The 12114-nt window shown below is 42.4% G+C and overlaps 1 protein-coding gene across 2 annotated transcripts in view; it reads left to right on the top strand.

The window, feature by feature from the left end:
- Positions 1-11804, top strand: part of LOC119015339 (fibronectin type III domain-containing protein 4-like) — a 52172-nt gene extending 40368 nt beyond the window's left edge. For both annotated transcript variants that reach the window (XM_037091163.1, XM_037091162.1), the window contains exons 3-7: positions 3799-3900; positions 5819-5921; positions 6903-6992; positions 7114-7280; positions 8851-11804. In XM_037091163.1, the coding sequence (XP_036947058.1) occupies positions 3799-3900; positions 5819-5921; positions 6903-6992; positions 7114-7280; positions 8851-8892 (504 nt within the window). In that variant the 3' untranslated portion in view covers positions 8893-11804. The remainder of the gene's footprint in view (positions 1-3798; positions 3901-5818; positions 5922-6902; positions 6993-7113; positions 7281-8850) is intronic.
- The last annotated feature ends 310 nt before the right edge of the window (positions 11805-12114 follow it).

The raw sequence follows: 12114 nt of genomic DNA, 5'->3' as shown, positions 1-12114 counted from the left end.
TAATCAGTATCCACCGCCCACAGTTTGGCAAACGCAGAATCAGACATTAGCCGAGCTCTGAGTGGGAGTTGTCTCCATTAGTGGAAATTATTTGGCCGGGACTCGTCTCACAGGAGGAACATCCACGGCGGCGGCGGCGATGCCAAACAACTCGTCTTTTTGCTTTTATTTATTTATTTATTTTTTAAGTCTCCTCACGTCTGACTCAGAATCCATCAGCCTCGTGGCATTTTCAAGAAAACAGACGACGGGGATGTAAAACATCTCCTGCCATAACCTCAGAAAGCACTTATGTAACGGCCCTGCTCAAATATTAAAGGGGAGGTGATGGGAGCAGGTAGGTGCAGCGGGAGTCCGTGCAAGATGTTTCATTTACCGTGCTCCTGCTTTTTCTGCTGTTAGTCATCGAAAGTACGAAAGGGCAAACAGTCTCCGAGATGCAGTTATATAAAATACGCCGGACGCAACAATTAGCTGCAGGATCCAACGTCAGGCGGTAACAAAGCTGAGCCTCGTGTTTGTGAAGGAGAAGCAGGACGAGTGAATCTGCTCAGACAAAGAGTTGCTTCACTCATCTGAAGTTGTTCCAAATCCCCGAGCTGAGGCGGCTGAGATTCACACATTATGCAATCAGGCGCTTTTCAAACACACTGACGGAGGAAGTAACCCAATTTGAGATTGTATATATATCTGTGCTGCACAAACTCCCGATAATCCTTATTGTGATTCATAAATCTCAACCTATCGCCGAACACGATTGATGATTAGCGTGCAGGTGTGGGTGGACGTTGATCAAATGAATCCACGCTGTGCCTGCAGATGGAGTCTGCTTTAAACCGTGGGTGCGCTGCGAGGTGTCTTAACCTGGTACAAGAAGAAGAAGAAAAAAAAAATGTCAGCCGGTGACACAAACAGAGATTTGTTTATCTGCTGCACTCCACTGATGAAATGCTGCCGACTTCTTCCTCGACCTAAAAATAGCTGCGAAACCAAACTTTATCTTCACCTGTGAACTTCAGAGTCGAACCTCACAGGAGACACTTTCTACCGAGGTGAGGACTTTCATTTCTAAAAGTCTCCGAGGCAACAGCTCGTCCATTAGCGACCAAGCTAAAGGCTAAATCTACCCGCCTAAAAGGAAACTGACTGCGAGCCACCTTTCATTTCTTTGTAAAGGTCAAGTCAGTTGTGTTTGTGTAGCACATTTCACACACGAGTCAGATCAACGTGCTTCACAGGAAAACAGGGAAAAAAACACTAAACCAAAATAACATTTCAGCCACTCACACAAAGGAAAGTTGCAGGAAAACCACTCAAATAATTTAATCGCCTCATTTGACACTGCTGCACAGTTTATGGCTGTGATTGCATCAAATTTAATTGGCGTAATTTCCACCGGGGGGGACGAGGAGGACGTTCTGTCTCCGTCTCCCCCACTGATCACTTTTCTCTTTGTGCCTGTGGTCTCACTTCCAACGGATGAAAGCCGGATGTTTGCTGGGAAATGTTAAAGAAGCGTGTCAGTCGGCGAAACAAAAGGTTGATTTATTAGCAAAAATTAGGCAAAAAAACGAAACGTTGGCTTTAATTCTCACCAGGCACTCAGCAATTTCACTTCAAAGGGAAATTGTTGCGTTTCTTTCAGTACGTGATCACCGCGGTCTAAATAACTACCAATAACTATATTATCGCGATATGTCAGCCGTCATCAAAGTTGGTGTGAGGAGGTGGAGAGAGTCTGTGACCGTAACTGTACAAAAGCATCCAAAATGAAAAACAATCCTGTTAATGACTTCTTCTGTTTTATGGCGGATGGCAACCAGCCCGAAGGTTGATTGCAGCCATCGGCTATGACGAAGCAGGAATTAGTTATTTATCATATGTGCATTATTTACACAATATCAATATTTCACTTTAGAATATAATCCCACCATGATTATCAATCTACAGCACAGCTGCCTCTCTGCTTGATTAAGGTTTTTGTTGTACAGGAACTCACTTCTCCCATAACTAAATGCCAGTCTCTTTCTTAAATCTGGTGGATTTTGGAGTTTTTGCTCCCAAATCACAATCCAGCCAAATCACACCTGAGTCAGCGGTATTGATCGAAGCCCCCTTTAACCCCCCCTCCCGTAGAGATTTTGTACATTATGGATTATAGAGTGCAATAAAAAGCTCCTTCCTCGCTGAGCCGGTGCTTCCAGGGCTGCCAGAGGAGAAGACACCACTTTGACTCTGCCCGGTCTCCGGTGATTCAGACATCTGGAGAGCCTCGAGCGTCCTGCCAGCCGTCTATTTATTGACTCTTCCTCGGCTTTCCTGAACTGAACATCCACATTCACTTTCACTGGGGAACTTGTTTCTCAGTCTTAACTAGACTTTAACGCCCACCGATGGACTGGATCACTGGACTCTTAGTGGAACAGGCCGTTTTAGAAGATAAATGTCGTTCTCAGCAGATGTTAACCCTTTTTACATCTTCTCCAAAACGTAATTTGATTTGAACTCATATCCACTGTGAAATGAAGTACCCGCTTTTGATTTTGTCTGAGTGCTTGGATGGTTCAAGCTCAGCATTTTGATTTTTAAACATCATTCTGGACCCGACGGAACAACCTCTGGTGAAGGACTTTGATCAATGATGTCTGAAAACCTCCGAACCTAAAAGACTCCTTTGTTACCGCTATTGCTTTTTTCAAAATTCTGTCTCGATATAGCTTTTAAAGCTGATTCAATCAATACTTTTAAATAAGCCATGGATCAAATCACTACTTCTAAATGAAAGTGGCCTCTCTGTGTGATTAAAACAGAGAATTAGACAGCCCTTCAGATTTTCTACAGCATTATAGCATCTTTTAGTTTATAATTTTTTGGTTTTACAGCCACGACTTTACTGTTTGGGTGTCATTTTAGCTGCTGATTTCTGCCAAAAACCTCAAAAAGGAGGTGGTAGAGACCAAAAACAGAGCAAAAAGAGAGTGAACGTTGGAACTAGTGAATATTATGTAGTTAAGAGGCAAAAAGGGAACATTAAAGTTTGTTTTTGTTGCTCCCAAGTAGCCAAAACTTCAGGTTATTGGAGATTATGTAAATGCTTCCTCATGCCTCTCATTGTTTTGCGTTTTGCCTCATGAGGTTTGATGTCCAAAATAAGGATGCAGTCAGTAAATTGTGAGCATTCGTAGCTGAAAACAGGCGCTAAGAAAAGCCCAAATAATTCTTAAGTCAACATATTCTTAAAAATAATAATTAAAGAGGTCATAAATTTGTTTATCCATGAACTCTTTGTACATGAATTCTGTCTCTGCTGCAGCAGCAGAGTTTCTGTGCCTGTACATGTGTTCCTCTGTTTTCCACCTAGCGATAATTGCTGGTGTTACCTTGCCTGCAGACCTAATTTCCCCCGGTGGGACTGTAAGTGTCTGAGCTGAATTTATATGAGGTGAAGCAGCTTGTTGCAGCACAGGATTTTATTTGCATTGATGATCTCTGTCTTGAAATAGTGAAACAATGATGAGTAGATTCAACAAATTAATTCCGCCATAAAATTCGGCACAGTTAGTGAGGATCTCAAAGGAAGTCGTTACACCGCTTCTTCTTCTTCTTCTTCTTCTTCTTCTTCTTCTTCTTCTTCTTCTTCTTCTTCTTCTTACTGGGTGTGGAACGATCTGACAGCCCCGACTAGTCAACAATCACCGTGATCAATACCCAAGATTTCATTTAAATGCTGTGTGTGTATGAGCGTGCATATTCATGTGTTTATATCGCTTTTTTTTGTGTGTGTGTGTGTGTCTCCAGAGGCAGGACGGCCTGATGCAGCGCTCCATCCGGGAGGTGAACACGTCCAGCCGCTGGTGTGTGCTGTGGGACCTGGACGAGGACACACACTACAGCGTCCAGGTGGGATCGACACACACACAGACACACACACGCACCATTTTTATGTCTTAAAAAGCTGATTCAGTGTGTGTAGTTCGGGATGGAAACAAAAATTAGGGAAATCTGACACTAAATACTCAAATTTATTGATTATTTGTTGCCGTCATACAGATTTGGATGCTGTAAATTATGAGATGTTACTTAATTAATGGTTAATTAAGTATAAAAATTGGTAGAAAGTAAAATGCACAGATGGGTTAAAGACAAATTAAGTGTCACGCGGAGAGATTTTTTCACAATCTGGCAACCCAGAAGTCCTTTCTTAATGGCTCATAACTAATTAATCTATAAAGCATGAGGAAATTATTTGTTGAATCAAAAGAACATTTAGACTTTTGTAAACAGCTCTGGCAAGCCCTGCCCGCTTTATCCAATCAGGACGGAGAGCTCCTTAAAGAGACGGTCAAGCTGCACTTGAACGCACCACAAAGAAAGCTGGCGGCCAGCGAGCTCTTCCGTTCTGTGTTTGCCTCTCTGCTGATATAAAATCGAAGGTCGTTGTGATCGAGTCACATTTTCGGACACCACTCTCGATAATAAGGCCGCTCCCGATCGAGAATATGTCGGATCAAAGTTGTAAATGGCAGACGAAGAGGTGAAGAGGCGTTCCCTTCCTCTTTACTATTCAAACTTGTAGTAATGTTTGAAAGAAAAACAGAGAATGCACACATGGTGCTGTGGTGTGGGTTTTAATTGAGCAGCTCCGTTGATGATTAATTGCTTTTCAGACGCTCTCTCAGTGTTTAATTAACACACACACCGGTCACACTTCTCCACAGCGCGGCCATTAGTTATACCAGCTTCAGTCAAAGGCCGGCCTGCTCCTCTCTGAAGGAGGAGTGTCTAACGCGACTCCATTATCATGACTCTATTAAACTTTTTATAATCCATTATAGCTTAATAGACTGATACAGATTGTCCTTCAAGCCGGAGGACTCGGTTGAATACGCTCGTCAGCAGCCGGCTGTCCTGCAGAAGTGTCATTGAGCAACGCACTGAAGCCTCGCCAGCAGCAGGAGCTCAGAGGCTCGGACTTTCATCACCTCTGACCTTCACGTAGAGGAGAGGGAGTTGAAAAACGGAGGATTTCCCTGTGGGGTTTGGTGAAGTTTCATCATTATTCAGAGTTAGTGGACGGATCAGGGGGGTTTTGCTCAAAGACAGTTGGCAGAGATCAAATTTCCAATTAGGGGAGACTTTTTGGGGGACGAACTTCCCTTAATTCAAGGACTTATTGTGCGATGATCAACTTTTTTTTCTATTTGACTGCACTTCTGCTGAGAATGACTTGCAACAAACTCCACAGGAAACTTTTGCGTTGAGACTTTGGGTTGGATGCGTAGGCACAGACAGCCGAGTCAGACACCTCTCGTGGATCTAATTGTGCCTCTGTGATGAATCTCTCTCCCTGTGTGATTGTCGAGCTGTTATAAAACTTCTCTGTAGCTGCTGGAAGAATCTTGATATTGTAGTTGAATGAGAAACACCGTCAAACTTTAAGTACGGTGTCATTTCTTTGGATGGATTTGAGCTTTGCTTGGTGGCACAAAATGTCCCAAAGAAAGCCCCCGAATGAATCTTAAGCTCAAATCTATATTCCCTCTTTCATCCCCAAAGCTTTCAGTCTGCGTCTACACTTACAGTCCTGTTCGTCCTCCAACGGTCATTCAGGATCGCGGCCAAAAAACCAAAGCGCCATTTGCTCGCTAAATATACCCTGGCGAGCCAGTTTCTTGTCATCGTTACATAATGCCATCCCCCGGTAATGTCAGCTGGGAGCAGTGCTAACAGAGCGATGTGTCTTAACGCTTCAGTATGAGGAGTTCACGTCGTGCTTTCAACTGAACAACTGCCGTTTGCTTCTCTCGTGTTTCTTCAGGTGCAGTCCGTCGGGCCTCACGGCGACAGCCAGCCCAGCCGCGCCGTCCACTTCAGGACCCTGGAGAGGAGCGACCATTATCCAGCCGGAGTCCTCGACCACCGTAAATAAACACACACAGACACAGAAACTAGTTTTTTATTTAAAACAGATTCAGGAAATATCCACTTGATAACATTCCCCGGCGCCATGAGTCACAAGATATCACTTAAAATGCACATTTTTAACAGGAACAAGCAGGAAAAGGAAGAAAAATACATATTTATGTGCCAGTGGAGCTACTTCTGTGCTCAGCCTCTTCAGTAATACCTCCCCTGTGTTACTTTAAACTGAATAAGACAGAAGAAACTTTAACACACTTATTCACACTTACTGGCTTTCTTGCTGAGAGCCAGACGTAAGAAGTACGCTAACACTTTCACACCCATCGGCTAAATTTGAAGCTACTTCCGGCATACCTTCTGTTAGCTTAGCTTAGCATACAGACTTAGCATACAGAGGGCAACAGCCAGCTTGGATCTGTCTGAAGATAAAACCTCTATAGCTCACTGATCATCACTTTGTATTTAATTTGTATACAAAGAAACATGGCTATCTGATGAAGAGCAACTGTATGTGAACAGGAAGTCGCTGTAGCATCACAAGCATTTCACATTTCTACATAATGTTGCTTTAAAAAATGTGTTTTTGTGGAAACACAGAATTGTGACAAGCAGTGGTAAAATGTAATAACTGTGAAACACTCTGCAACAGTTGTGTAAATGAAAACATCCTCCGGGTCTCTGGATGTTCAGACAAAGACGTTTAAAGATTCATAACGACGGAAAGGAATTTAGTATTTTTCACATTAGTTTTGATGTGAATTTTTTGTGAGAAAATTCATGAAAGTGACAAAGAAAAGTTGTGATTTCTGTCTGAGTTGGCTTGGAGTCACCCGTCTGTGTTTTATATTTGTTTGTCTAGCAGCTAGTTGAGCTCCGAAGCAACACTACTTCCCTCTTGGAATATGTATTAGTATCATCTTTGACATGTTTCTGTCCTTGTTAATAAAGTTTGACCACGCTGAAACTTTATTTCTCCCCAGATGAACCAGCGATGGAGGGTCTGGGCATGACACCACACCTGCAGACCGGAGAGCTGCTCATTATCACCACTGTGCTGCTGCTGTGGGCAGGTCAGCCTCCGTGTGTGTGTGTGTGTGTGTGTGTGTGTTTGTGTGTGTGCATGACTGTGTGTGTTGGCAAGAAGATGGCTGACTTTGTCTTTTTTTTTCCTCTCTTTGCCTCTCCACAAAGCCGTCATCGCCCTCTTCTGCCGACAGTACGACATCATCAAAGACAACGACTCCAGCAGCACCAAGGAGAAAGCCAAGAGGCCGCTGGTCCGCGCCACCTCCTCCTACTACAACGCCTCGACCGGCAGCTCGCCCATCTACCACAACGGAGCCATCCACAGCAGCAGGGTGACTAACTTCTCCTCCATCTTCCCCAACTTCTTCTTCTTCTTCTTCTTCTTCTTCATTATAATGCATGCTCATCCCTGGCTGCCAGGAGTACTTTGTTTTTTCCTCTGAAGAGCCCTTTGTAGCTACATCACACATCTCCTAGCAACCAGAGCTGCTCCATCACAGCTAAATATAAAACCACCAGGCTGGAAACAGAGCTGCACACACACACACACACACACACACATGCTTGCTGCTGCTGCTGCTGCTGCTGCTGCTGCTGCTGCCCTGCATCTCTTCAGCGACGCGCTCAGTCACATCAGTCAACTCCCAACAAGTTGTGAACGAGCAGCGACTCGTTAAGACACAAACGCAGCTCTGAATGAGAGAAAAGGAGCTCAAAGCATTCAGACGCATCAGCAGGGAAAACTCCAGCGCTCATCTTCACACTTCAAATCAATTACTTAACTGAAATTATAATTTAATGAACTGTTTTAACAGCTTTTAATCTGTGAAAATGTTGCATAATATTTACAAAGCTTCTACAGATTAATCATAAGATTGCTTCGTGAACAGATTTCCCGATCGTCAGGTGGATTTATTTTGAACGTATCTTAAAGCGCAGCTAACCAAGTATTATTTCATCATTCATTAATCTACCGATTGCTTTTCCGAGATAATAATAGTCTGTATGATCTAAGAACGTGGTGTGAAAAGATCTCTTTTTAAGGGTTCTTTACATGTATCGATTAATTGCGCATCACATCATGAATCCAGCCAGAAGTATTTTGGTACCTTTGCAAAGTTTGGCATCGTCTCTTGAATTTTAAATAAAGTTTGGTTAGTTTGAGTACAGTTTGGCTGCACGACGACGACTTAAGCGTACTCGCCAACTTCGTGGCATCAAAAATAAGGAGTCCTCACCTTCCAAAATTTGAGATTCAAAACATATAATTTACATTTTTCTTTAATTTCTCAGAAAACAACACAGACGAAGTCTCCCTGGAGCGTGAAAGTGTGAATATTTAGAAGAAAAATCACATTTTGTTCATCGGGAAAGCAAGCAATGAAAAGCAAACAGTTTAAATATAATAAATAAGGCAATAAAATGCAGTGTGATCATTTTTAAAAATGATTCTCGCAGAATCCAATAAAAACTGGTTGTTTTTTGCAGAAGCGGCCTCGGGGCAGAGATAAGATCAGAACAACAACGTGATTAATTTAACGTCTGTGTGCCTCGATAACAAAAAGCGCCTCCTCGTCCTCCCCACGGGAAGAATAATTCAGGAAATCTGACATTTTTCAACTCACAACTGACTGCAATTAAGCTAAAGAGTCAACCCGAGCCCGAGCCTGACCCCGGCCCGGTGGGAGCAGCTAGATTTGTGCAGTAAATGTCACGTCGATGAGTTCGTAAATCTTTAACGCTCGTCATTCATGTATCGACTGCATAACTTCACGTGGGGCTGCATGTGAGCGTGTCCCACACACAGCATGAGTCACGCCCTGTATATGTGACCCTCTGTGTTTATGACTCATGTGTTTATGAACACAGCAGCTCCCTTCACTGTTTTCCCTCTCCTCCCAGCTCCACAGAGCCTCCTCCTCCATCAGCATCATTAGAGTTTGAGTTTGGGGACTCGGCAGGAACTTAAAGCTCGGTGACGGTCGGAGAACGTTTGCCTGAGGAGCTTCAGTGGATTACCATGACAAATGAAGAATTTATAGACCTGGCAAAAGTCTAATTTATTGTAAAATATGGGCAGAGAGAGAGGCACTCCATGCAAATTGAATTCAGATCAAACTGAGGGAGTCACTGTGGAGGAAACGGGCGACTACTGCTCTCTAGTGGCCGAAGACTGGAGCTGCGACATGCTGGTGGACTCGCAGCTCTCCAGAACTGTGAATGAGCTGATCTGGACACGGAAGAGTTCAGCCAACAAGGACTCATGTTGAACTACTTCCTTGTTGTTTTTGTGTTGTTCTCTCTTCTCGTCTCTGAAGCTGTGATCAGACACGGTGTAAACATCCAGCCTGCGTGATGCGATCTCAGGTGGACAGACCAGGTGGCATTCACACGCGTCTCCATGCAAACAGTGTTGTTTTTTTGTTTTTTTTTACACTAAGAAAGAAATATCTTCACAAACTCACAGGGAGCCTCAAGTGATTTAGAATTTGTCATGCACAGCGTTACACAAAGTTTATAAAGTCTCTCTTAACTCAACTCACAAAATTGAGAGATTTTTAGATGGAGTCTGGGGACGTTCTCCTCAGACAGACAAAAAGTAGCTTATATTGGTTATTGATCACTGTTGTACTCTTCTTTCATAGATCACTTGAACAGTGTGTTCAGACAGCTGCTAACTGCATCTTGGGTGCACTCACACCTCTGCGTGTATCCAGTATAAGGTACTTTTTGTTGCCCGCGGACAAAGTCCCCAGACTCCGTTTAAAAATGTCTCAATTTTGTAAATTATTAAGATAGAAGAAACTTTATAAACTTAGCAAAACACTGCTGATGGCAAGTTCTAAATCACTCCTGCCTTCTTGTAAATTCGGCATTAAATGCAATACATTCAGTTGCTTCTTTCCTTGTGAAAAGACTGACTGTCTGTCTGTTTGTTGCGGCACTGCTGTAGTAGCCCGTCTGCTTCCGTGTCAAAACGCGTCCCACCTGTCGACATTTTTGAACTCACTGTTTCAGCTGATTTCATCATGTGTTGATGGTAAACATGTCAGATTTTACAAAAACAGTAAACAGTAACCTGTTTGTGGTCTACTTCTTGGTCGACAGTAGAGAAAGCCCCCAGACTCCCTTTAAAAAACACTCCATTTTGTGAGCAGTTGAAGTATGAGGTACTTTATAAATGTTGTGAAACACTGTTGATGACAAATTCTTAATTATTTAGGGATCCTTGTCAATTCGGCAAAGGTTACATGTGAAGATATTAGTTTCGTGTCTGTTCGTTCCAGTGATGTTTACTTGCATCGAGACGCATATTGGTGCCAGGTGTGAACTGACGGAGCTGTCCAGCTTTGGGTCCAGGTCTGAACGGGACTTGAATCTCCGATGAGCCTAATTGTGAATATTCGCCAGCATGCCGAGCCATGTCCACCTTAAATTAACGAATGGTGTCATCAGGTTGATATTTGTTACCGGGCAGAATCCTGAGTTAATGTAGGAGTGACAGAGCGACATCTGTGAGCGTTTCTTTACATTCTTACTGTGTTTAACTTTCATGTCATTATCATTGATTAGATGTACAGAACTAACATCAAGTGTATTATATGTAATTAAAATATGTACATAAGTCAAATTGAAAATAGAGTTAAATTAGGTGTAATTCAAACACATAATTGAATGTATAATTGTGTGACATTTACACTGTAAACTTTCATCATCAGTTTAATTAAACGCATCATTTGACCATGTAGTCACTTTGTATTATTATAAAACATCTTAAATTAATGACTAATTAATAAAACAAATGTACTCAATTTAACTAATCTAATATTTTTGGGTTGTCTTTAGGTGAATTTTCTTTTCTGGCGCAGAAGGAAGAAATTGAATCATAGCACTCATTTTGTAGGCTCAAATTCTTGGTGGAATGTAAAACATCACTTTTACTTGAATGTTTCCATTTTATTTAACTTTATAATTCTACTCCACCATATCTGAGAGGCAGATATTGTCCGCTTCACTCAACTAATATGTATTTTTTCAAACCCCTTCTGTCCAAGTGAAAACATTGAGTGAAGAGTGTCAGAATTCTGAGATTGCGAGATAACTTTTTTTTTTTTTTTTTTTTACACTAGACCAAAAAACTTTCTCTTCAAAGTTTCCCAAAGTGATTCCTGTAAATTCTGGAAGACTGAAGGGGGAATTTTTCCTTCATGAGTTGAGATAATTCCCCTTCTTCTTCAGATAAATAAACGCTCTGAACCCCTCTTGGCTTGAAAATTGGGAATTCTGGGGAAAAATTCAGAAGTCTTGGAACAAAGTCAGAATTCTGAGATTGTGAAAAAGAAAAACAAAGACTCTTCATTAACTTTCATAAATACCAAAGAGGAGCAGCAAATCCCCACGTAACAGAAGCTGGAGCCAACAAACGTTTGACGTCTTCACTTGAACGATCCTCGTCTCAGCAGTTAACTGAAAGTCACGATGGTCAAACCTTCAAAAATCCAAGCTGTGAAGGAAGCGATTCTTCAGTCAGAATCTCAGCCGGCGTGTTTCTTCCTCTGCTGCCCACACAGAGATCCTGAAAACTGCATCGATCGATACTTCCTGAGTGAGGCGTCTCGTCCGCCCCCTCACATCTGTCCTGCTGCGTCTTCTGTCAGAGCTCAGAACTCTTCCTCCTGCTTCTTCTGAGGAGAAATGAAGAGAGAGCTCATCTGCTCACACGCAGGATGAGATGTTTTTATCGCTGACAGCTCCTTTTTTGCATTAAAGAATATAGAATTTTGCATAATTTCTGGACCATTATCACATCTGTGTGTACAAAGAACTGGAAACAACAGAGCAGATGAATAAAAGGAAAAAGGAAAATGCAAAAAGCGTGCAAGTCTGGTTAATGAAAGAATGTTTTGCTGCATTTTTTTTTTTTTTAATCAGCCGTGTTTTTTTCCATCTCATCGTTTTAAAACCGAGCAGAGTGATGAAGTGTCTGATGATGATTTCTGACTCTGTGTCCTCCAGTTTGAATAAAGATGACAGAACTGCTGTGGCGGCTGCACGTCAGCACTGAAGTGATGAACTGTGTGCAGCAGTGCATTAGGAGGATTAACCGATAACCTGGAGATCAATGTGTGTGTGTGTGTGTGTGTGTGTGTGTGTGTGTGTGTGTGT

The sequence above is a fragment of the Acanthopagrus latus genome, chromosome 24 (assembly GCF_904848185.1).
Source record: "Acanthopagrus latus isolate v.2019 chromosome 24, fAcaLat1.1, whole genome shotgun sequence".
Lineage (NCBI taxonomy): Eukaryota > Metazoa > Chordata > Actinopteri > Spariformes > Sparidae > Acanthopagrus > Acanthopagrus latus.
The sequence above is the reverse complement of the archived record's forward strand: the minus strand, read 5'-3'. Positions and strand labels throughout refer to the sequence as shown.